Source organism: Misgurnus anguillicaudatus, chromosome 10 (genome assembly GCF_027580225.2).
Source record: "Misgurnus anguillicaudatus chromosome 10, ASM2758022v2, whole genome shotgun sequence".
NCBI classification, from domain to species: Eukaryota; Metazoa; Chordata; class Actinopteri; order Cypriniformes; family Cobitidae; genus Misgurnus; species Misgurnus anguillicaudatus.
The window spans coordinates 6,348,091-6,371,597 of NC_073346.2; the positions used below are offsets into that span (position 1 = coordinate 6,348,091).

A 23,507-nucleotide genomic window follows, 5' to 3' on the forward strand; every position below is an offset into this window, starting at 1 on the left:
AAAGTTTAATTTAAATTTTATGGGGGCTTTAAATTTGCCAAATTTGAATGAAAAAAAGGCAAGTAAATAAAACAAGTTATCAAAATATAAAAAATATGCACAATGTTTGCTCTCCATCACTGGGGCCTGCAGTCTCTTTCAACTTTCAAATACCACTACAACCTGATTGGATGCTCATGATTGTGTTAGCATTGAAGAGTTTCAATATTTTTCTTATTTAAAACTTGACTCTTCTGTAGTTACATCGTGTACTAAGACCGACGGGAAATATAAAATTGCGAAATGGCTAGGAACCATACTCTCATTCTGGCGTAATAATCAAGGACTTTGCTGCTGTACCATGACTGCAGCAGGCGTAGTGATATTACGCAGTGGCAGTGCCCGAAAATAGTCCCCTTGGTTACTTTCAATAGCAGGGGCATCTGTCATGAATGGGTTTGTCTGTTTATCATTCACTGTGTGATCATATACTAAGACATACATAGTTGCTTGATTTCTAAACAATCCAGACAATTAGTTTTACAGTCACTAGTTCTGATTCTATTATTTTCCCATTTTCTATTGTTTCTTTCTGTTTTCTATTTATTTTTTCCGTTAGAAGAAATGGTTTCTACTAAAATGTTTTTTAGCCTCTGCTCTTTGTTTCAAAACATGTCTTCTGTAAAGCTGCTTTGTAGCAATGCAAAACAGTGAAAATAAATATGAACATGCGGGTGATTCTCGCGAAATTAGACTTATGAGGTGTCATGAAACATTTTGATAAAAAAGTAAATGCAAAGTAAGAGTATCAAAATAAAAAGCATACAGTTACAAACATATCTTCATGTACAATTTCAAATGACATCATATAAACCAATTGTGTTGTTTTTTCCACATTTAAGGGGGAAATGTTCATTACCGCAACGTGTCCATGACTGGATTTAGGTTCTTTGACATGGAAATATTTATAATTAAAAAATTTAAAAAATAAAAAGCTTCAGTGCATGTTATACTATAAACATTTACAGTAAAGAAACATGTGGTATTTGGTGATCATTGGTAAATGTAGAGACAATAATAAGTAATATAAATGTGTCCAAGAAAACTTTTCTCATCCTCCGCAACAATTTTCAATCATTGTTAAGCCCTCAAGGAACTAACATTTTCAAACAAAATTGTTGTAAGGGACATAATTGACTGTGACACTCAAGATGGCTACCAGGTAAGCAGTTCTTATTTTTTCTCTCCAGATAAAAGTTGAAATTTAGTTTGTCACCTAGACAACTTTTTAGGTCTCATTACCGAAACATGAGTTTGTAAATGCATATATTTAATGTAATATCATGTTGCGGTAATGATAATTTTTGATAATGATAATCTGAAAAAATTTAACAATTCTATAGGAAATATTTTTTAAATCCTCTAAAAATAATGGTTATAGTAATTTCAGACCTTAATCTTATATGTGCAAAAAAATTGGCTTCAAGGACTTTAAAAAAACACCTTCTAAATCTGGATTTCGTGAGAATCACTCTCATTGATTATGCAATTACAAAGCTGCCATTGATTTAATACTCAAAGGATTTGAGGTTGGCTATAAAAATCTTGTTTAAAATGAGCATAAAATATAATGAAATCTTCAGAATCGATTTTCTTTAATTATATGCATTTATTTAGAAAGAATAATAAAGTCAAGCACTGCGAATTCTGTTATAATTCGATTCATATTTAATATACAAACAGTTGTATTTACAAACATTAAAAACATGTTTCATTAAATAGTCACTATTTCTCAAACAATTAGTCCCCCATCTGGTTTTAAAATAAAACCTATTTGTTTAAAATGCTTTGAATTAAAAGGCAACTACAAGGTCTATGAACATAATTGTAAAAAAAGTATTTGTCTGAATTGATGCAGTACATTATTCAGGTAATTTCTCATGAATGTCACCGTCAGAGGGCATCTCAACTAAGAAATGCTGAAAAAACTCCTTCGCCTTCCTTTTCTCTATAAGATCTTGCTTCGTGGGTGATCTAAGCAAAAGGCCAGCAAAAACTGGGGCTGAAAACAAAAGAGAAAGCAGTCATAAACATTTCAGCCTCGGACTGGATGGGATTATTCATGAACATTTCTGGCAGTCCATATGCATTCCCTGGAAATCCCAGAGAAACTGTTAAATTAAACAACTGAAAGTACCAGAATGCTCCCAAATCAAAAATTTATCTTTTTAAAGACCTACAAATCGTCTTTTGTTAGCAGTATTTCGTTTTAATCTTATAATGTGTCTCAGTTTATAAGCTTTTAATGTTCTCAAAATCTTTTGATTCAAAGATTGACACAAAAACAGATCATGAAAGTGTTTTGTTAACGTACCTAAAATACTTAAATCCAGGCGATTATGTGCAGAGTACTTCAACAGTTCTTGAAGAAAAGCAACTAAATAGTTAAAAACATTTTTATGGCACTGAGGTAGCATAGCAATAATCTGTGGAGAAAAAACAAACAAAATTTACTTTACAAATTAAAACCAAATCTCTTCCACTCTTTAATGTGGGCACCTCTGGCTGTGTTCACACATACTTGGCATTACCATGTGACATGTATCTGGATGTTGAAAGACATGTAAAGGTCAGTTTGTAATCTGTAACCACTAGCCCCAGGTTACGATCGGTTGTGTGGTGTGCCGCGCTGTGGTATTGTTTGTCTTGTAATGTTTAGTGTTGTGATATACAGTTGTGTGCTTAGCATTAGAAGAGGTTTTGAGGACACAGACCTGTTTACAATGAGCGCTGTCTGAGCAGCTGTCCAAGCACTGCTGATAGAAAGAGAAAGGGATGACAGGTTCAGGAAGAGCATCCAGGAACAGGAGGAGGGCTTCAGCCACTGAATGATTACTCCCCGCTGATAGTTTTCAAAGTTAAGAGCCCTCAACAGCAGGCATGACAAAATCTAAGACATTTGTAAAGTTAAGTATAGGGAAGGATACGAAGAGTGTCTAAGCAGCAGGTGTCCAGACAATCCCGAATCTCTTCAAACTCGCTGCGGAGGCCGGGCTGTTGAAAGAGATCTTCCTGCAACACACAAATCACCACAAAAGACCTCAATACAACATCTCTAAACACTCAAGAATGGTTCAGATGAATGGCTCAGTTTTGTGTGTTTCAGGTTTAGTTCATTCCCTTCACAGATTCCTGCTGTGTGACTTCAACAATACTGACCTACAACAGCACAGTTTAGCACAACACGCTAGACGAGGGCTTAAAGGGGACATTTCACAAGACTTTTTTAAGATGTAAAATACATCTTTGGTGTTCCCAGAGTACATATGTGAAGTTTTAGCTCAAAATACCATATAGGTAATTTATTATAAAATTGCCACTTTGTAAGTGTGTGCAAAAATGTGCCGTTTTGGATGTGTCCTTTTAAATGCAAATTAGTTAATCTCTGCACTAAATGGCAGTGCCGTGGTTAGATAGTGCAGATTAAGGGGCGCTATTATCCCCTTCTGACATCACAAGGGGAGCCAAATTTCAATGAACTATTTTTTCACATGCTTGCAGAGAATGGTTTACCAAAACTAAGTTACTGGGTTGATCACATTTTCTAGGTTGATAAAAGCACAGGGGACCCAATTATAGCACTTAAGCATGGAAAAAGTCAGATTTTCATGATATGTCCCCTTTAATGTTTTTTGTACAAACACTTTAAAGTGGACATATTTACCTGTAGCTCAAAATTAGACCGTGTGCATTCAGACCCATTTAGACAGCACGGGTCACAAATGACGATTTTCTTCCTACTGATTGAGGTGTTGTGTTTTTTTATTTCTTTTCCTTTCCCTTTTTAAAAAGCCACACAGATCCAAAATCGAAACTGAGCTGTATTGCAGTGTATCATGTAGCTCTTTATCAATGTAAACAACGTGCAAAGTAGTTGAACCAAAAAGTGCACGATTAATAAAGTTATTGGCTAAGTAAAGTAGGGAGTCGATTCTGAATCGCTGAAACGAGTCGTCATATGGATTGAATCTCCTGCCTGACGTTATCCACGCAATACGAACACTTTGCATAATAATCTCCGCCTACAGCCTTGCCCGTAGGAGAAACGAAAACTATGACCTGCCCACAGCTAGTTAGTATGTAAACATCATATCACGCTTTGTTTTCAGTTTGTGTTGTTTTCACTACCAAAGGATGAAGATATATGAAGAATCTGTGGTTAAAATTACTTTTTCAAGGAGAGAAGAAACCATATGGTTCAGGTTCAGTATCCACTTTATTTGGAACAACATGCATCTCCTAACCACAACCTGTAAGTTACATACTTGCTTAAATGAGTGTAAAATGTTGGTTTCTGTCGACTTTGTTTAAACTCTTAATATACTGTCAGAGAGACAAGTTAGCAAGCGGCTAACGCATGTGCACTAACTTAGGGTTGACATTTTTGCTATGGTCCGGTTAGCTTACATACCTGCTTAAATGAGTGTAAAATGTTAGTGTCTGTTGTCGTTTTTATTGCTTGGATTAATGATAAATTATGTCGTTGTTTAAACTCTTAATATACTGTCAGGGAGTCACGTTAACAAGCGGCTAACGCATGTGCACTTGTGTTTACATTTTTGCTATGGTCCGGTTAGCTTACATAAATGCTTAAATGAGTGTAAAAAACGTTAGTTTTTGTCGTCGTTTTTATTGCTTGGAAATATGATGAAGGATGTGTTTTGATATAAATCATGTAGCACTAGGTCAATACATGTTGCACTATTGGTCTGTGCCACTGATCTGTGCGGAGACTGTGTCAGTTGACCAATCAGAGCAAAGTAGGCTACTGAAAAGTGGGGTTTAGGCAGACTGAGTTGTTGAACGGTTTGGGGATCGTTTGGGGATCTCTGGGAAATAGGGTAATTTTAAATTTAAAAAAAAGAAAATTACAGTGTTTTTTGACCTTGCATGCATTTAAACCTGTTGTCCAGGACTTATAAACAGTGATAGGACCCCTAAAATTAGCATCTTACTGGCTCTTTAAGGGTTAATTGTATCTGAATGCAGTGCTGTTTGTTGTTTGTTCAGGCAAAACAAAATATCTATCATTTCATTTATCTTTTGAAGCTGGTTATTTTTTTACTTATGGTACAGATTCAGTACTGATACTAAGGTATTCTGGTTCAGTACTGAAGCCAAAATGTTGGTACAGAGCCCAAAGAAAATAATGAGACCTGTTTTTTTGCATTACGGTAGAGATGTTCGACCATCATCCATATTTCCTTTGGGATTTCTTGAGGTTTCTCAGCTTCAGATTCGTTCAGTTGACTATTTGACTTCAGAGACTAAAAACAAAAACAAACAAAAAAGTGTTGGTTTAAGCATTTTTTATAGGAAAAGGGCATCCCAAAATAAAATGCTGAGAGATATTTTCTGTAAAGCAGATATTCTCTAGTAGTTGTTACACATTGTGTACCATTTGTTTTTCTGCTTTACATTATTAGTAGGGCTGTCAAAAGATTAATCGTGATTAATCGAATACAAAATAAGAGTTTGTTTTTGCACAATATATGTGTGTGCACTGTGTGAAATTATTTTGTATATATAAATACTCACACATGCATGTATGTATTTAAGAAACTTTTATATGTATATATTTATTTAGATTTTGATATATTTTATATTACATATACATAACATTTTTCTTAAATGTATACATGTATGTGTGTATTTCTATATTCAAAATAATTACAAAGTGCACACACATATATTCTGCAAAAAAAAAAATTATTTTGTATTCGATTAATCGCTTTAAGTTTTTAGAGGGTATATATACACTTTACCCCTTTATTAGCCTTTTAAACAAACTGAGTACGTAACTGAGTTTATTGATGTGCATGAAACCTGACAAAAGTAAAGCTTCTAGTGAAAGATCTCACCAGGTCTCTGATGGTGTCCATTGACATGTCCTGTATAGGTTCTCTCAGCAGACACAGGGTACCGAGCGAAGAGCCGAAACAGCTGGGTAGATAGGAGCCTGTGACCGAGATGAAGTAGTCTTTACCCCTCTCCAGATGAAGAATCAAGATGTCTTCAAGTGTCTCCTGGCCTGTGTTCAGCTCTGGGGCTGTGGTACGGTTCACAAACACCTCCAGGTCGATGTCCACACTGGCACCTACAGTACACAGACAGCACAACACATTAACATCACCACCACCACCAGTCTCTGCTTGTTTTTATATCATATTTGACCTGTTGATCCGGGTAACTCCACCCACTGTAACATACTCTCACCGGCTCATTTCATGCTGGTGTAAATGGCTGATTGGCCTTTTTATTAACTATGCAAACATTTGTTAAGAGATGTCTTGACTAAGATTAAGGTGTAAAAGTCTCACCCTGGGCCAGGAAGCCTTTAGCTGGGTTTGCTGTCAACCAGGGTTTACTGTACGCAGGTTCATCTAACTTCCGAATGAACTCAAACTGACACGGCACCTGGCCCTCATTGTAAACGGTCACCGTATGTGCCTGATGCTGCATAAACTTCACATCCTTGAAATAAAACTATGATCATGGAGAAAAGAAAATCAAAATTAATTAACAATTCCAACGTGAACCGTATCAAAACCAACAGATAAACATTTACAACAGATGAGCATTACCTCAGTCTGCGAGACAGTCACTGAAGGAATACAATCATTCTCCAGTTTGTCAATATGCCGAACAATATCCTCAAATGTTTTCTTGTAGGACTCCTCGTGCACCACCTTGATCTGTTCAGAGTAAAGATATACAGTATACATGTCATTCAAGAGTACAGAGGATGACGATTGGCTGAAGGGTAAGTAAAGTGGGCCGTCATTCTCACCCCGATCTCCATTAGAGAGCTGACAGGTTTGTGGTCACTGGTCTTTAGGGTCATGTGACTCTCATAATGAAGCGGTTTAATGTTCTTTCCCCTCCACAGGATGCGGTCACACCACGCTGGTACTCTGCACTTCTCACTGCATACATATAAAGTCACAAAAACAAGGACTGCAGTCATTTCATATTTTACGCAGTATATACTGAATAAGATGTTGCTAACAAAGATTATTTTGTTGACTGGACTTGTGTTTAACATACAGTACATTCTTACTGTGGCATGTTCATGTTTGGTGGTTATTATTATTAAGACGCATTACTGGATTTATTTCTCTAGTTATCGATAATAGTCACCAGTTGTTTTTGGTTGATTGTACTCGTGATTGAAGTTTGTGTTGAGGTTTATTGTCAAGTTCGCACTAATGCATTTTCGTTTGAACATGGCACGTGATAAAATAAAACAAAAAGGCACCTAATCCACAAAACGAGACATGAGCTTGTGTTCACAAGAACAAGACGAGATTTTTACACTTTTTAAGAAATCCTCAATGAAAAAATAAATGAATGGAAAACTGAAATCACACTATTTTGAAATGTTTTAACTAATCTATGGCTGTCCCTAACAATTATTTTGCTAATTGATAATGAAGTTATTAGATTTTTTTGGTAATAAAAATAGACCCAAGTGAGCAATAACCTTTAAAATTACATAATAATGACGATGCAATAATAATTGGTTCAAATAAACATTACAGTAATATGTAGGTAACCTTTGTAATAAAATCAGCATTATGCATTATAACAAATGCCTGCAGGGGGCCCTAAAATATCTGCTTCTGTTACTTTCACTTTCTATGCTTACTTTAGCCAAACAACGTTTGTTAACGCATTTAAATCTTTAATATTTGTCTAATTCTTTACAATAGAAATGACACAGCCACTGTTATTCTTAAGCAAGTATATGTAGACATTAGGGGGTGGTTTCCTGGACAGGGATTATCTTAAACCATGACTAGGCCTCATCTTAATTAGGAAATATAACAAACATGCCTTAAAAACATTACTTGTGTGCATTTTGAGGCAAAACAAAGGGCACTCATGTATTTTAAGATATGTCAGTGCAAGATGTTTTCAGTTTGGACAGCTCTCTCAATTATTTTAGTCTAGGACTAGTCTAATCTCTGTCCAGGAAACCGTCCCAAAATCATGTGAACTGAACTCCCAGTAAGAGGTTTAATCTGCTGAGACACTTCACATCTGACACTTATCAACAGACATCACAACGCGTTTCAGACGAACATTATTGGAAACCCAAACAAAAAAGCACACGCCGTGAAAGACAGAATATAATGCATTCACATATAGGTTTAGCCAGAAATTTAACTTTATGCTGATATTACAGTGGCCGTTTCTTAAACAGAAAGCTGCAGCCTCCAGAGGTCATATATGCAGGCTGCATACGTCATCAAAATTTTAACCAATTAACCAAGCATTTCATTCGCAAGTCATAAGCATATTCCAACAATTTACGATTAAGTAAATATAATAGTGAACTTTATAATTGTTAATTATAGTGCAGTCTACAAATGCAACCACCAAAGGATGCAGCCTTTTGTTTGAGTAACGACCAGCATTTCACCTCCACGAGAAATCTCGTGACATAATTAATTTCGCGATACACATTTAATCTCGCGAGATCTCGTCACACCCCATCATCTATATAGGGTATGCACATGACGTCACCGTCGGCGAGAGGGACTGTGGTTACGCCCACTGAGTGGCAAAAGACAGAGCGGCAGCATTTAAGTACAGCGTGACATCGGCGAAAACATGATGAAAACGCGTCTAAATGGGAAACAGCGGTTGTGCGATAGACTGTACTAAGTTACCAGACTAACAAGAATTCCGAGCTATCGTTTAACAAAATGCCAAAAACACCGAAAGGAGAAGTAAATAGATCGTTCATTCCAACGTCCACTGACTACAGGTGGGTTAATAATTTGCTAGTGTCACTAACAAGCAGAGGTTTTACTTTCTACTTAAAAGTTTTTTTTTCAAGTATGTATATTTTATCCATGTTTTTCTTTGGAAAACATACATTCCAAAGCATATTATCATAATTTTTACTCTTTTACATTTCATAAATAATACGTTTTTGTTTTACATTTAATATTTAAGTACATTAATGTGCTTTTACTCAAGTAAAAGTACACAATTTTAATGTAGTTTGGTATTAAATAAATTTTAATATGCAATATTAAAGAATACACATTATGATTATATGCTTTAGAATGTAGTGAAGTTAAATTTTTCTCAAGACAAACACCACAAAAAAAGCACAGATGCTTGGAAAAGGTAACTGATGTAACTAAGTATTGTCCACCTCTGCTGTTAAGTCCAACTAAATTTAATTTAAGCTAATAATAGTCAGTTTCACTGGCATTTTCGCAGCAGCCCCTATGAAAACCAGCCATTTTGTTCCACGTTTTGACACTCAACCGGGCGAGCTCTTGCGTGGTCATGTGGAAAAGTGATGTCAATGCATACCATCTATACTTGCTTTTCAGAAAAGATCTGTCTACACGACTGAACCACACACACACACACACACACACACACACACACACACACACACACACACACACACACACACACACACACACACACACACACGTTGGTGTATGTGGTTTACAGGGACATCTCCATAGGCGCAATGCATTTTATACTGTCCGAACTGTTATATTCTATTCCCCTAACCTACCCCAATCCCTAACCCCAATGTCACAAAAACCTGTTGCCAGTCTTTAATCTATGAAAAACTACCATTTAGTATGTTTTTTTAGCTTTTCCGTTTATGGGGACACTCTCTGTGTCCCCTTAAACCACATTTATAGCATAATAAACATGTCTATTCATGTCCTCTTAAACCACATAGACCAACACACACACCTATATAAATTACTGGATTGCACAACAGAAGGTTTGGGCATACAAATATGGTGGCGCGGTGGCTTTTGTTACGTCATGCGCAATCTATTCCAGAAAAACGCGATCATGCGATCGCATGATTTAATGCATAATCAGCCAAAGTTTGCATGCGGGGGCCGCATTTTTTCAGATACGCTGCAGATTTCTGCACGCAAAATATGCGTGGTTTGCATAATTTCAGATTCCCCACATTTTGTAGAAAAAAGTCATATATATCTTAGCAGAAAGTAGAAAAATGTTGCATTTATTTTAAACAAGCGCAGCCATGTCCCCTGCTGCTATGTGAACATTATGAAGTGACATAATTACGCAACGTGAACATAATTGAAAAGCTGCAAACCCCAATCACAGTTTTTGCAAGTTCCCGCAATTTCATTGCATAAATATCCCGCATATTCCATTGCATAAAAAATGTGCCGCGAGATCAAGGATTTTTGCCCGCAACAATCACAAAAAACTGCATTTTTCTGGAAGAACTGTAAGGTTAACTACTTGGACCAAATTAGGAAATCTCCTAAAATCACACATTTTTTTACAAAGCAACCTCAATAAATGACTTAGCTTAAATATAAATATCTGTGTGGGTTTATTGTCTGCCAGGTGTAAAGTCTGATTTCCTGTCTTATCATTCATACCCATAGCACAAACAGTGCAGGATGAGTTACATGCAAGAGAAGATAAAGTCTTTTATGTTTTTTTGAAGGGGTAGCTGTGGTCCTGCTCTCTTACCTTGTGTCCCACTGATCTGAGCCGGTGTTATATTTATAAGTGGGCTGGAAATCAATCTCCCCCTCTGTGAAGCCCACAAACACAGCCTCTTCATCCATCTGCCTCTTTAGCTGAGAGGAGAGGAAGAGAGGATGACTTTATTGAGGCACAGATAGACAGAAAATATCAATAGATTAAGTGTCAATCTAAACAGATATGATCAGATTGTGCAGTCTAATAAAGACATCTGCATGTATGAAGACTTTAGCTGGTCATGATTGTAAAGGGTCTCAAAATCCTTTTTAGCTATTAGGTCCTTCACATGATCTACTTCAAGATCACTTATTCTGTAGTTTAGATCTCCCAGCCACAATACGATACTGGAAATAAAACCCGTACATATACATTTATACATTCGATCAATGTAGTAGTCTTCCTAGGAACCAAACCCATGACCCTGGAGTTGCTGGCACACAATGAGATATTACAACGAAAAGCTCTGATGTTGAATGACACATATAGTATAAACTGATCATCGTGTTGAGCTCTCTTACTTGTGTTTCATGATAGTGAGAGGTGGAAGGCTCGGGTCCAGCTGTTCAAACTGCAGCCTCCGGCAAATGTCCTTGAAGTCCTGATTGCGTCTTTCAAACTCTTCTGTGTGCGCAGCCAGGTGAGAATTCACAACACAGATGTCCGAGTTATGAAAGCGGAAGCGAACGGCCACAGCACCTTTATTGCCCTGAATACGACATGAGCTTCATTCAAGATGTCATTCATGCAGCGCATCTCAAGAAAGAGAAAAGTGAGGCATCTCACCAATCGGCTCATGACACCTGTGCCGACGCTCTCCGTCTGCACCTCGGAGATGTGCGCTGCATGCTCCGCCTTCACGTACATCACCAACATGATGCCCACCAGCCGAACCACTTTCACCTAAAACAAACACACGCATTTAAACACACACACATATATACATTTACGTGAAGTTTAATTTAGTTTGAAGAAACAAAGTTTTCACCAGTACCTTTCAAATGGATACTAAGTTAACAGATTACTTTATATTTTTTGAGTAAAAAGTTTAATATTAACACTCATCACACTTTGTACTAGGGCTGGGTCAGAATATCATTACTTTTTTCAACATTATTACCATTAATGCAGAGAGTGCCGAGCAGGAAGTGCGTTTTACTGTGTGTTACTCTCCTGCTCTATAGACGGTTTCAGCAGTAACAACATAAACAAGCGGCTGTCGCGGTCCGCACTTAACTTCCGGTAAACTCCGCTAAGAATAAATAACAACAAAGTCCTTTAAACGTAGTTTATTTATATAACAAGCAAAAAAACAACACAGATTACCTAGGAAACCTAAATATTTGTTATTTTCGACGAGGCATTTGTTCAAGAGATCAGTTTAGCAACTAGTCAGACCATTAAAAAAAACGAAACCGGAAGTAAGGTTCGGATCCAGACGTGGGATAAGAGGATAAGAGAGTTATTTGAAAAATAATGCACACTTGCGGTGTAACTTGAAGCTCAAAAACTGGTATTCAGACCAACACTACTGTGTACACAACTTTTTTTATGCTCATTAACGACACAGGTTTTCCACATTAAAAAAAACTTACAATTTACAATTTTCTATTTAAATATACTTCAATAAAGTCTAATTATGTATGATTGATTGAAATGGCTTCACTTTATTTTAGCAAAATATGTTATGGTATTAATTTTCAAATTATTATTGTAATAAGATTTTTTTTTATTAAATTGTGTTGAATTGTCAGTAAAGGCTTGAAATTATTGCATTTAAACATATCAGATCTTGCGTTTAATAAATAAAAATAGCATTTGTTGATTCAAGTATTTAAAGTGCACCTATTTCATTGCTAAAAACAACGTTATTTTGTGTATTTGGTATAATACAATTTGTTCGCGTGGTTTATGGTTAAAAAACAAATTTTTTTCACATACTGTACATTTTTGTAGTTCCTGATATACTGCTTAGCTCAAATGCTCTGATTTTGTACAAAAAAGCTCTGTGTCCCTGATTGGCCAGCTAATCCATACGTTGTGATTGGTCTGAATACCTCTGACGTCAGTTGGAAATGTGACGCTCCTTTCCATGTTTAAAAGATTCACTCACAATGCAATGCTAACAGGAGTTAATTTACAGGCTGTGATGAATTATGATAATGTCGGTCTTTACTACATCACCAATCCTAGGAAGTAGAGGTCTTCTCGGGTCTAAAGAAATGTACCCGACCCGAATCACTTTCTACCTCAACCCGACGTGCATAAATAATTTTTTTAAAAGAAAGACCCGACCTGAGATGAACCCGAGAAAATTAGACCCGAGTCCGACCCGAACTAGTAGCAATTTTATTTTAACCCGACTGGACCCGAATGTAAACGGCACTGACGTGTGTGCATTCTGCAGACCCGCACGCAGCAGTCGGACAGAAAGAAACTCTGGTGGCTTCGCAACCAATTTGGCGAGCTGCTCCATTTGTTTTACTTTGTTATCTGATGACGACACCAAGGTAACGCTAAAATGTACATTTAAAAATGACTGACATGTCTGTCTCAATGAAAATGAACCTACCGCCAGTCACACAATGTCGCAAGCACTCTTGGAAAACAGAGGAGAGGTTTAAAAAGGACATTCACACACACACGCGCGCGAGAGAGTTCGGGTCTTCTCGGGTCCGTTCAGCAAAAACACATTCATTTTAAATTACCCGAGACCGCTATTATGGTACCCGACCCGTGTCACAGGCACATGTGAAACTTTTAGACCCAAACCCGATCGGGTCTCGGGTCGGACCTCGGGGTTTTCGGATCTAAGTGGACCCGTGAAGATCTCTACTAGGAAGTAAACTGTTGCCTACAATCCGTGTGTTTGTTGTAGTCCAAGAAAAGACATTTACGTTGGAGACGATAACTCACATCATCGTTTACTTTGGGGTTTGTACCTTTTGCAAAGGGTTAGCATGTACTAATACACACTTACACACCAAAGGAAATGCAAAATCTTAATTCGGACCAAAGGAAAAAAATCATGTTTGACATCTTGAAACCAAGATTTTGTGAGAATCCTCGGATGCTAACAGAAGTAGCAGACTACAATTACTAAACTACAGCCATTCAAGGAAACATATCATTTATAATGAAACAAATAAAAACAATAATCTTATCTTTTTTGCCTGTAAAGCTATTGTTCCAATACAGTGCACACCAACTAACACTAGCTGGGTTTCCATCCAAAGTGAAGCAAATCTTTTCAAAATTTGCAAAAAAGGAAAAACAAACAAATTCGAATATGGTGCGTTTCCATTAAGTTGTCTGAGCAAATGGCGGTAATATTGGTAACCAACAGTAAATAAAACAAGACACACTTGGAAAATGGACACAGGAAAGCATTGGGCAAGTTATTAATGTATTGGCAGTATTGTAATTGCCAAACTAAATGCTGTGCACAGAAAAATGAATGCAGAATTTTTTATGAAGGCACTAGCAGCAAGGACATCGTGACGGCGTTGAGACCCATATATGGGTTACATCAGAATTAATTTGGCAAATGCGCTTCCATCTCCCATTATTCGCACAAATCAAAAACCACCTCGAGCAAGCGGAAAAATATTTTGCGAATTAAGGATTTTAATCATTTGTTTTTGATGTGATACTTCGAAATGCGCATAAAATCACGATGATGAAAACATAACAACAGTACTTCAAGTGTACTCCTTTATAATGGGTTAATTTCAGTCCTATATTAATCTGTGTTATCAAACTTGTAGTTTATTTGCTTTCTTATTAAACAAGGACTAAATAAAAATGTATTATTTGGTTTTTTTTAGCTTTTACAAGGAAACATTTTACAACATAAACATCACAAACTGTGCCGAGGACCTCCTCGTGTTCTGGCCTTCGGTTTATTTATGAATTTCAGAATAGATGAGTTTCTTGTGCAAACCTCTTTACAGTGATCAGTTTAAATAGTTGCAAATAGTAATAGTAAATTGCTATGGCCATGTACCCAATTCTCAGAGGCATTTTGGAGAAAAAAAAGTGCAAAAAAGTATGAACTGTTGTAATCTACAGAAAGCCCTATTAAAATATCACAATGTGAGGGCTGAGATGTCCTTACTAAAGCGTACTTGGCATCTGGATGGAGGCCCTTGTAGACGGCTAACATCCATTCAGGTTCTTTAGGGGTGTCGTTGAAGAGGAACGCTTCTTTACTGAGGTCCAACTCCTGAAACCTACAGCACAAAACAACAACAACGCATCCTCATCATTCCTGTGAAACATAGTTTTGCATATTGTGACACTGAAGGTCATATCAAACATTACATGACTGACCCACAAAAACAGAAGGAAACACAATCCTACATGTATATTTATTAAAAAATAATATAAAGGCTTCGGTGATCACACCTCCATTGCCTTTAGTCAGAGTTATATCCATGTTTCAACCATTATAAGATGTCCAGGTGCTGATACAGCAGAGCAACATTAATTCATCATCATCATCATCATCTACACTTACACTCAACCGTAAGCTTCTTATGAAACTCAATGATCACTACTTAAAGCATAACAGATGTAAAAGGTTTCGCTTGACATGCGCTCTCTTTATATATTTTACTCATCTATATGATGTTTTTTTACTGATAAAATTACAGAAAGGTCTTACCCCAAAAGATAAAAGTCTGGAGGATTTGCGGTGGATCCCAGCCATGGAATAAGACTTTCCTTTGGATTTTGACCATTTACATTGTAGGTGCCCAGAAAAAAGCTGTGAGTACATAATGAGAACACAATAATCCATCACATGAAGATGAAGAGAGAAGCGGCCGGTGCAAATAAAGAAACATCTTACAACTGTGAGGTCAATATAAAGCAGTACAGTTTTTATATAAAAAATCTTATTCATGTGAAAACATTTATCTTTCAATAGTATTGAATGAACGTTGCAGGTTTCATCCAAACTGAGTGACCTTGCACTACAGTCCACTCAGCAAAAGCTGTCTAGGAAAAACTGAAGTGAAACACATGCATCCTAACCATGTAACACACAGCCAAAGACTATAAATAAGCTTAGAGTTCGTGCCAGACGGTTCCTCTTTAACATTCAAAACATTGTTTACAATTCATTATATTTGCATGAGCAATGAATCTCATTGTTTTTAAGTATAATAAATATCATAAAAAATAGAAATGTATAATAATATAAAGTAAAAAACTAATAATAGAATAAGAGACTAGAGTCATATACATCACGAAAGCCTGAAATACACTACACAACTTTTACATCCATAATTGTTGGAAAAAGTCTGCAGATACTGGAGGACATTGACAGACTTCATGGAAAATCACACAGTGTATGATGAATGGGCACAGATTTTTTACCTTCAGACTATGATTTCATCCAGTCAAGAGTAGGCTATATTAAAACATTATCAAAAATTTCAGCATATTTATACACATTAGCATTTACCAACCCAAGACCATATTTAAACCTGATGAATCAGCACTGATGACCAATTGTTGGACATATCGGTAATCGACAGTAACCGATCGTTTTTCCAGTTTGGGTAAGCAATACATAGGTACGCTACATTGGAGTTCGGCTATCTTTATCAATATATTAATTAGCATTATGGCATAAAGAATTAAATTACTGAATTTGATTTAAACGGTAAAAAAGTGAAGGAATCACAATAAGATTTAGTTGCAAGCAAGCATAATTAAAAAGAAATGAACTTAAAACTTAAAAGATTATAAGAAAAAACTATAATTACACAATATATAACTGTAGTAAGTTGAAGTCAAACTGTGTTACCATGACAAGCAGGGTTCCCACACCTTAGTTAACTTCAAATTCAAGGACCTTTGAAGGACTTTTCAGGTCCAATACCCTCAAATTTAAAGACTAAATGTGGGGACACATTTCAAGTGAGAACAGGGTTACATCGTGTTACCTTTTAAGATAAATTGTTACAGTTCCCTTTCGAGGGAACACGCGCTGCGTCACTGCGATGACACTTTGGGGACGCCTCCAAAGGTAAGTCCGTCTGAATGTGTATATCAAATTTAACCAATGGTGAGGCTTAACGACAAAGACAGGGTGATGCGAGACACAGGAAGTATATTGCTATCTGAAATATTGCCAAAAACAACGTTACAAGGGCGCAGGAAGTATGGCAAGGGAGACGCAGCGTCTCGTTCCCTTCTCAGGGAACAACAGTTACATACCCGAGACGTTTTCATGTGTCAAACATAACTATGCAAAAAAAGCATTTTTGTATGAATCAACATTCCCATACAGAAGATATAAGCATTTAAAAGGCGAAACATTTTTGCATGTGTGATTAAAAAGTCTAGAATTCTTATGATATTATACTACACTACACAGGGAAATATATGGATTTTTTTCCCAAAAAACTTGCATAATATAGATTCAAGCACTTTCAATGACCATTGAAATGTATGTAGATTTTCAAAAACTTCCCAGGGCCTTGAATCCCCCCCCTCAGATTCACGAACTTTCCAGGATTTCAAGGACCCGTGGGAACCCTGGACAAGGCTTTGTTGGAAAGCTAGCATCTTAAACTACCGATAAGCTTCAGGACAAACAATACTGTAAACGATACTTGCTTGTTTTTTTCTCTGTATACTTTGACGTTATTATATTGAATTAGAAGCTACTGCTTTTCATTTTGCGCACCTGAACGTTGTCATCACATGGCCAACATTTGTCAGATGTGGCTGTGATATCCTTGCACATGTGCGTTGTGTGTTTATTTGCAGAAGATCAGTCATTGCGGCGAGGTAGAAACGGTTAAAAGGTTTTACACTAAGCGACACCAGTGTAAAAACCTGAGTTCCTGTATAGCTCAGTGGTAGAGCATTGCGTTAACAAAAGGTCATGGGTTAAATCCCAGGGAACACACAAACTGATAAAAAATGTACACCTTGTAAATCACTGCAAGTTGTTTTATATAAAAGCGGCTGTCAAATGCATTTAAATGCAACATATGCAGTAATGTAATAATAAACAAAGGAGGCAACACTACTAATATAATTAACAAACAAAACACGCCATATAACTCAAGCAATGCACCACACTTCTTATCTCTCCATCATCACACACTGCAAAAAAAGTAAGTCTTGTTTTCAGTAGAAATATAAAAAATTCTTAAAGCTCCACTGTGTAGGATCTACTCCCATCAAGCGGTGAAAGTCTATATGACAACCAACTGAATATTACTTTCTAGCCCCCCCCATTCGGAACGCGTTTTAACTCGTACGGTGGCCCGGCCGTGTCATGCCAAGGTTAACATGGCTTCCAGTAGCTACAAAGCAAAAGCAATGAAAAAAATGAACTATTTGCAATGTCATTTGCGTGTGATCCATCAAAGCACACAGATTTATGTTTAACGTGGAAAAAGTCTGATTGTATATATCCGCTTAAAATCAAATACAAAAAGCAACCATAAACGTAGCTTAGACACTCCTTTTTCATCCACGCGAGGAAATTATTACAGGGGCTGTTAAACTTGGTATTAAGATGTGTTTTCGTCGATCAGATCACAAGTGGACGAGAGAGAGACATTACGTTTACACTTGGTGTTTAAATCCGTCTCTTTTTGTCCATTTTCGACCGCTTCTCTTCAGATTACTGAGGAGATGGTCTGTGGACGAGTCCCTCTGTCATTTACTCATGAGCTAGAGTAATGACGGGTTTAAATGGACGCGAACTAATATGTCAGAGTCCAATGCTTATGTTTAAGTAAACGTTACATGTCCGTGTATATGTAAGAGCTTTCTCTGATATTGGTGAAATAAGATCGCTCAACTTTCACACGCTTGTAAAATGAAACGAAAGACGCGCAGATCAGACGCTTTTATCAATGAAAGGCTAAAAATAGCGCTGTCACCGTGTGTTTGTGCTACGTTAGATGTCAGAAAAGATGAAAAACATTTATCTCAGTAACAGTTACCTCAGATTACATAAATGGGCGGAGAGACGGCGTGTGGCTGTTCCAAGACATTAAACCACATGCATGTTTACACTAACAAGTGTTACGCATACCCATGCTATAGTTAGCCAAGGAACTATAAAACTTCAAGTTTACAACATAAACTGTATAGATGTAAACGAATATGCTGAATTACCTGTGGTGAAGATAACAACTTCATTGTCCAATGAGACCCATCTTGGAAAACTAACTCCAATATTGACTTTGGTCTTGATGTTTTTCCTGTCGCGTTGTCGTTTAAAATCCCTGTTTCGCTTCCTTGGCGACTTGTTTTAATGTCCTCGAGAATAGTTCTTCAACAGGCTTTCAAAGCAGATCGCAGGTTTATCACGGCGTGCGGCCGAAGGATTCAGTCTAACGCAGGTCGCATATCCGGGCTGCATACGTCATCAAGGCTGGTTTATTTAAATTAACTGAGCATTACATTCGCAAGTCATAAGCATATTACATCAATTTACAATTAACTAAGAATAAATGTCAGCTTTATTATTGTTAATATTCTGAAATAAGACTGTCTTGATGACGTATACCGCCTACACATGCAACCTCCGTAGGCTTCAGCTCGCGGCCAGCTTGAGTGTACTCTGAAAGCGCGAAAGGCGGAGCTTGAATTTCAGGAATGTCCCTCGTCGGCGAATGTATTTCAAAGATGGAGGCACAACATGGATTCAGCCAGAGAGCGACTCGATCGTATGTATTTTAAATAGCAGATTCTACACTTACGAGAATACTTTGATTAGTGGGGTGGAAGTAATTACACATGAATGAGCACATACTTTTGGAAGAAAACATGGGTTTTTGCTAAGAATTAACTAAAAAAAGTACACACTGGAGCTTTAATTCAAGATGTATTTACTAAAACTAGACTTATTTTTTTAGATCATTTTGCTCATCAAGAAAAAGCACCTTAATTTAACTTCATTTTTTTAATATTTCTACTCAAAACAAGACAAAAATACTAAGTAAGAAAGTAATTTTTTGCAGTGCAGCTTCAAGCAAACTTAACATTCAGCTTGAGCTGTTGGTGTCAGATTGCACACACACGCACACTAACTATGGCAATAAACCACAACTTCTGCACTGATGCAGTGTTTCACCAGTGTTAGCAACTCTTTCTCTAGATTTAGCGACAGAAGAGGCACGTATGTGCTTTATGCATCTACTTCTGTTTGCTTAGAGGTGTTTGTAAACTGCTGTCAAGTTCAACAGTAATAAAATAACTTGAAATCTTTTCACATCATGTCATTTTGCACCGAATTATAGTAGTATCAATGAGTTTTATGAGATATATGCCGTGTTTTGTTATGGATAATAACCGATAATGATAAGCAATTGATATCAATAAAATAAAAAAATACCCATCCCTAATCTTTAATGATACCCCTGCTATTTTGGCCAGGGCACGCTTACATTCATACTTTAAGCTGATGATTTTTTGTGTGTTTCCTGGATGACCTCTACCAATTGGGCTTTAATAGGAACACTACATCAATCTGTCGTCAAAAGACACTACCGGTCTACCCTGGTTAAATAAAGTTCTTATAATAAAAGACCTATAAACAGATGAATGCAGGTGCCGCACCTGTAGTTCTGGATGTAGGTGTAGGCGTCCTCATTTTTAAGCAGCTCACATTTGATAAGGTTGTCTCGCAGGCCGAACTGTGGCATTGCCAGCATCTGGTCTTTATTTGACAGAACGGGTTGAGACAATCGGATGAGGTCATCTCTCACTCGCTCTTGACTGAAACCAAACCACATCATATCCTTTAGTACTAAACAAACATCTGACAAAACCACACCAGGTTTTAAATATTACTTCTGTTTGAGTGACAAATTATAATTTATGTCAATAAGAACAGAAATGAGTTGTACAACATTCAGTGCGTTTGTTATTACTAAAAGCTATAATTGTGAAATATTTTTTAGGACCGTTACCTGTCAGGCACATCGTCTCCTCTGGTCTTCTGGAGCTCTTTATGCTGTCGGCTGTTGTCACCTGCGTGTGATCTGTCTGGAGGTTTGAAAGAAAGTTGATGATAGATTAGCCGTACATTATACCATAACCATCACTTATAAACCAGCAATGTTGCGGGGAAACTTGCTTTTAAAAGTAATGCATTACAATATTAAGTTACTTCCCAAAAAAGTAACTAATTGCGTTACTCAGTTACTTTTTAGGGAAAGTAATGCTTACGTTACTTTTAAGTTACTTTGTAATGAAAATAAAAAGAGGCTTTATTTAAGCCTAAAAGTGCTTGGAAACATCGGCCTGTAAACTGGCAACAACATACTCGAATAAACCATAGAAATCCAGGGCTCCAGACTAACTTTTTTCACTAGGAGCAAAGTGGCCCCCAACTGAAAATTTTAGGGGCGCAACCAGAAAATTTTGGGGCACACACTGTAAATCAGCATGCTAACCAAATAATCACATTTCTACTAATTTCCACTGTATTACTAATAAATTCTTTGATGATAGATGCAGAAAGTACAACGTGCTGTTTCAAATTCAGTGTCACATCACAAAAAAGGTCAAATTTACTGGTCACACATGTGCGACTGGATGTAAAATTCAGTGGCACACTCTCAAATTTTGGTGGCAAAATGCCACCATTTGGTGGCAGTCTGGAGCCCTGAAATCAGCATAGTCATATTAATATAGAGATAGGATCATGATAAACATTTTCAACATTTACAAAGCAGCGTTTTAACTATTCACAGATTCGGTACCTTAATTTCTTCCACAGATTGTCTTTCATCTTTTATTTATTCGTTTGTTTTGTTGTTGTGGCTGGCAGCGGGAGCTACTTGGCGCTTCCGTGACGTGATGCCAAAGATTTGGGGATATCAAGTTATGTTGCGCAGGCTACGTTGCGGAAGTTACGTTGCCACGTAGGCCTACGTAGTTTAACCTTATCAAAGAACCTAATAAAATATTAAAATATTCCCAAATATTTAATATATTCTACAGGGAATTAGTCGCAACATACATGTTTTTTATTTTGTTTTTAATGGCGCATCACTACTGAGCGCCGAGAGATGAAAAATATTCAACTTTGGGTGAAAAGCTCCGCTCGTCAATGTCAATTCTCACACGGCCGTCCAATCACAGTGGAGGGGCGGGACATTACCACAGCAACCAACCGGCTCACATCAGAAGTATCAGAGCTACCAAAGCGCTTAGCTGAAGAAAGCTGGCACTCAGCTAAAAAACAGCTGGCAGTCGCCGTCCTCCAGCCGTTTTCAGACGCGTTTAAAGGCGGAGTGCACAATGTTTGAAAAACGCTTTGGAAAAGGAGACGGGCCGACTACCAAAACACACTTGTAGCCAATCAGCAGTAAGGGGCGTGTCTACTAACCGACATCCTTGCCGGGGTTGCGTATGTGTGGGGCGAATATCAAAATATCAACATTGGCTTTCAAACATTGTGCACTCCGCCTTTAAAAGTTTTGGTGTGCACAACCCCTAATACTGTGTTTGATTAAGTGCATTATTTTATTTTTAAATTGAATTCATTAAACTGAAAAGTAACTTGCATTACTTAAAAAAGTAACTCAAATATTACTGTGTGTACATTTATAAAGTAATGCGTTACTTTACTCGTTACTTCAGGAAAGTAATATTACTACGTAATGCGCATTACTACGTAATGCGCATTACTTGTAATGCGTTACCTCCAACACTGTAAACCAGGTCACTCATTATTACACATGTGATTAAATGAGTGCAGGTGAATCCTGTGAGGTCTGATCCAGGGTTTCATAAATATAACCTTCCTGTTTTCAAACATTTGCTTTCTCTATCACTTTGTGAACGCCATTATCTATCCTGATAACAAGTCACCCTGAGGTCAGGTCAAAGTGCCACTATAATGACATGAGTTAGGAAGGTGTATATTATCTTGTGATGTCATAAGGGTGTGGAGATAAGGAATGTGGGCGTGGTCAAAAACAAACATAAGGGAAATTTTCAAAGCAATCGTTTGTCTAAAGCCACAGCAACACAATGAATGTTGACTGTCTGCAAAATACATCAAAAACAAACCAGACAAACAGGTGCACGTTTCTGACTAGTGCATAATATTGGAGAGAGCAACACATCTTTAAGTGACGTACTGTATTATATACAAGTTATATAGTCAAGATATAGACATTATGTTGAACTAATTAAGTAAATACCCACTCGTCGACATTACATTTGAAAACGTTTAACGAAAGCAAATGTTCGCAATGCATTTAATATGTAATCAGTGAATGTGTTGTTCCCATTAAACCCATCATATATCCGGTACTTGTTAGTAGACGTGAATACAGAGTGAATGAAGTGACTGTAAGCAGCACAACATACAGTATGATGAGATACAGCAAACTAACTAACTAACAGGAAAAAAGACACCGCTTTACACTGCTAGCGCAAATACACCAAAGATTAACATCAACCCAATGACAATATAAAGCACAGCGCTTCTCTTACCAAGAGACATTTCTCTGTATTTACATTCTGCCCGGACTTACACACATAACAATCCAACAGCGCCTCACTTCTACACGCTCTACTATAGCGAAGGTTGGACTCATACATATGATGGCGTCATGTCGACGACGCCTCGCAACTTCCTTCCCGGTAGCGTGCAGTACGTCACTGGATTAATATTCATGAGCCGAGTCGTAACGCGCAGTGTGATTGGTCCATTCGACGGCCGTCTTTTCTTTCAGCCAATCAGTTCAATTTACCGGTACCCAAGCCTTCATCGTAGTAAGATTTGTAATAATACTTTAACCGTCGTGCAAAGTGCAAATTTCAGTCAGGCACTGTTGTTCTACACTTTATATCAGACAAAATAACAACATTTTGAAATAATACTATAATACATAACCGTAATAAACTCAACAAAACGAGCTCTAACCAATGTAAGCCGTGTTTACACTTGCATTAGT

General features: G+C 37.2%; 1 protein-coding gene across 5 annotated transcripts in view; it reads right to left on the reverse strand.

Moving 5' to 3' along the window:
• Positions 1 to 1,687: 1,687 nt before the first annotated feature.
• The window catches only part of inpp5b (inositol polyphosphate-5-phosphatase B), a 32,411-nt gene continuing 10,591 nt past the window's right edge, over positions 1,688 to 23,507 (reverse strand). For 4 of the 5 annotated variants that reach the window (XM_073871829.1, XM_073871828.1, XM_073871830.1 and 1 more), the window contains 17 exons: positions 20,505 to 20,580; positions 20,152 to 20,310; positions 15,221 to 15,322; positions 14,672 to 14,786; positions 11,341 to 11,457; positions 11,076 to 11,263; positions 10,784 to 10,901; positions 10,543 to 10,646; positions 6,830 to 6,965; positions 6,624 to 6,734; positions 6,360 to 6,525; positions 5,901 to 6,136; positions 5,196 to 5,306; positions 2,967 to 3,051; positions 2,754 to 2,881; positions 2,354 to 2,465; positions 1,688 to 2,041 (listed from right to left, as the gene is read on the reverse strand). In XM_073871829.1, the coding sequence (XP_073727930.1) occupies positions 1,902 to 2,041; positions 2,354 to 2,465; positions 2,754 to 2,881; positions 2,967 to 3,051; positions 5,196 to 5,306; positions 5,901 to 6,136; positions 6,360 to 6,525; positions 6,624 to 6,734; positions 6,830 to 6,965; positions 10,543 to 10,646; positions 10,784 to 10,901; positions 11,076 to 11,263; positions 11,341 to 11,457; positions 14,672 to 14,786; positions 15,221 to 15,322; positions 20,152 to 20,310; positions 20,505 to 20,580 (2,204 nt within the window). In that variant the 3' untranslated portion in view covers positions 1,688 to 1,901. Of the gene's footprint in view, positions 2,042 to 2,353; positions 2,466 to 2,753; positions 2,882 to 2,966; positions 3,052 to 5,195; positions 5,307 to 5,900; positions 6,137 to 6,359; positions 6,526 to 6,623; positions 6,735 to 6,829; positions 6,966 to 10,542; positions 10,647 to 10,783; positions 10,902 to 11,075; positions 11,264 to 11,340; positions 11,458 to 14,671; positions 14,787 to 15,220; positions 15,323 to 20,151; positions 20,311 to 20,504; positions 20,581 to 23,043; positions 23,200 to 23,507 lie in introns of those variants that run through there. The other variant, XM_073871832.1, reaches the window with a different exon arrangement.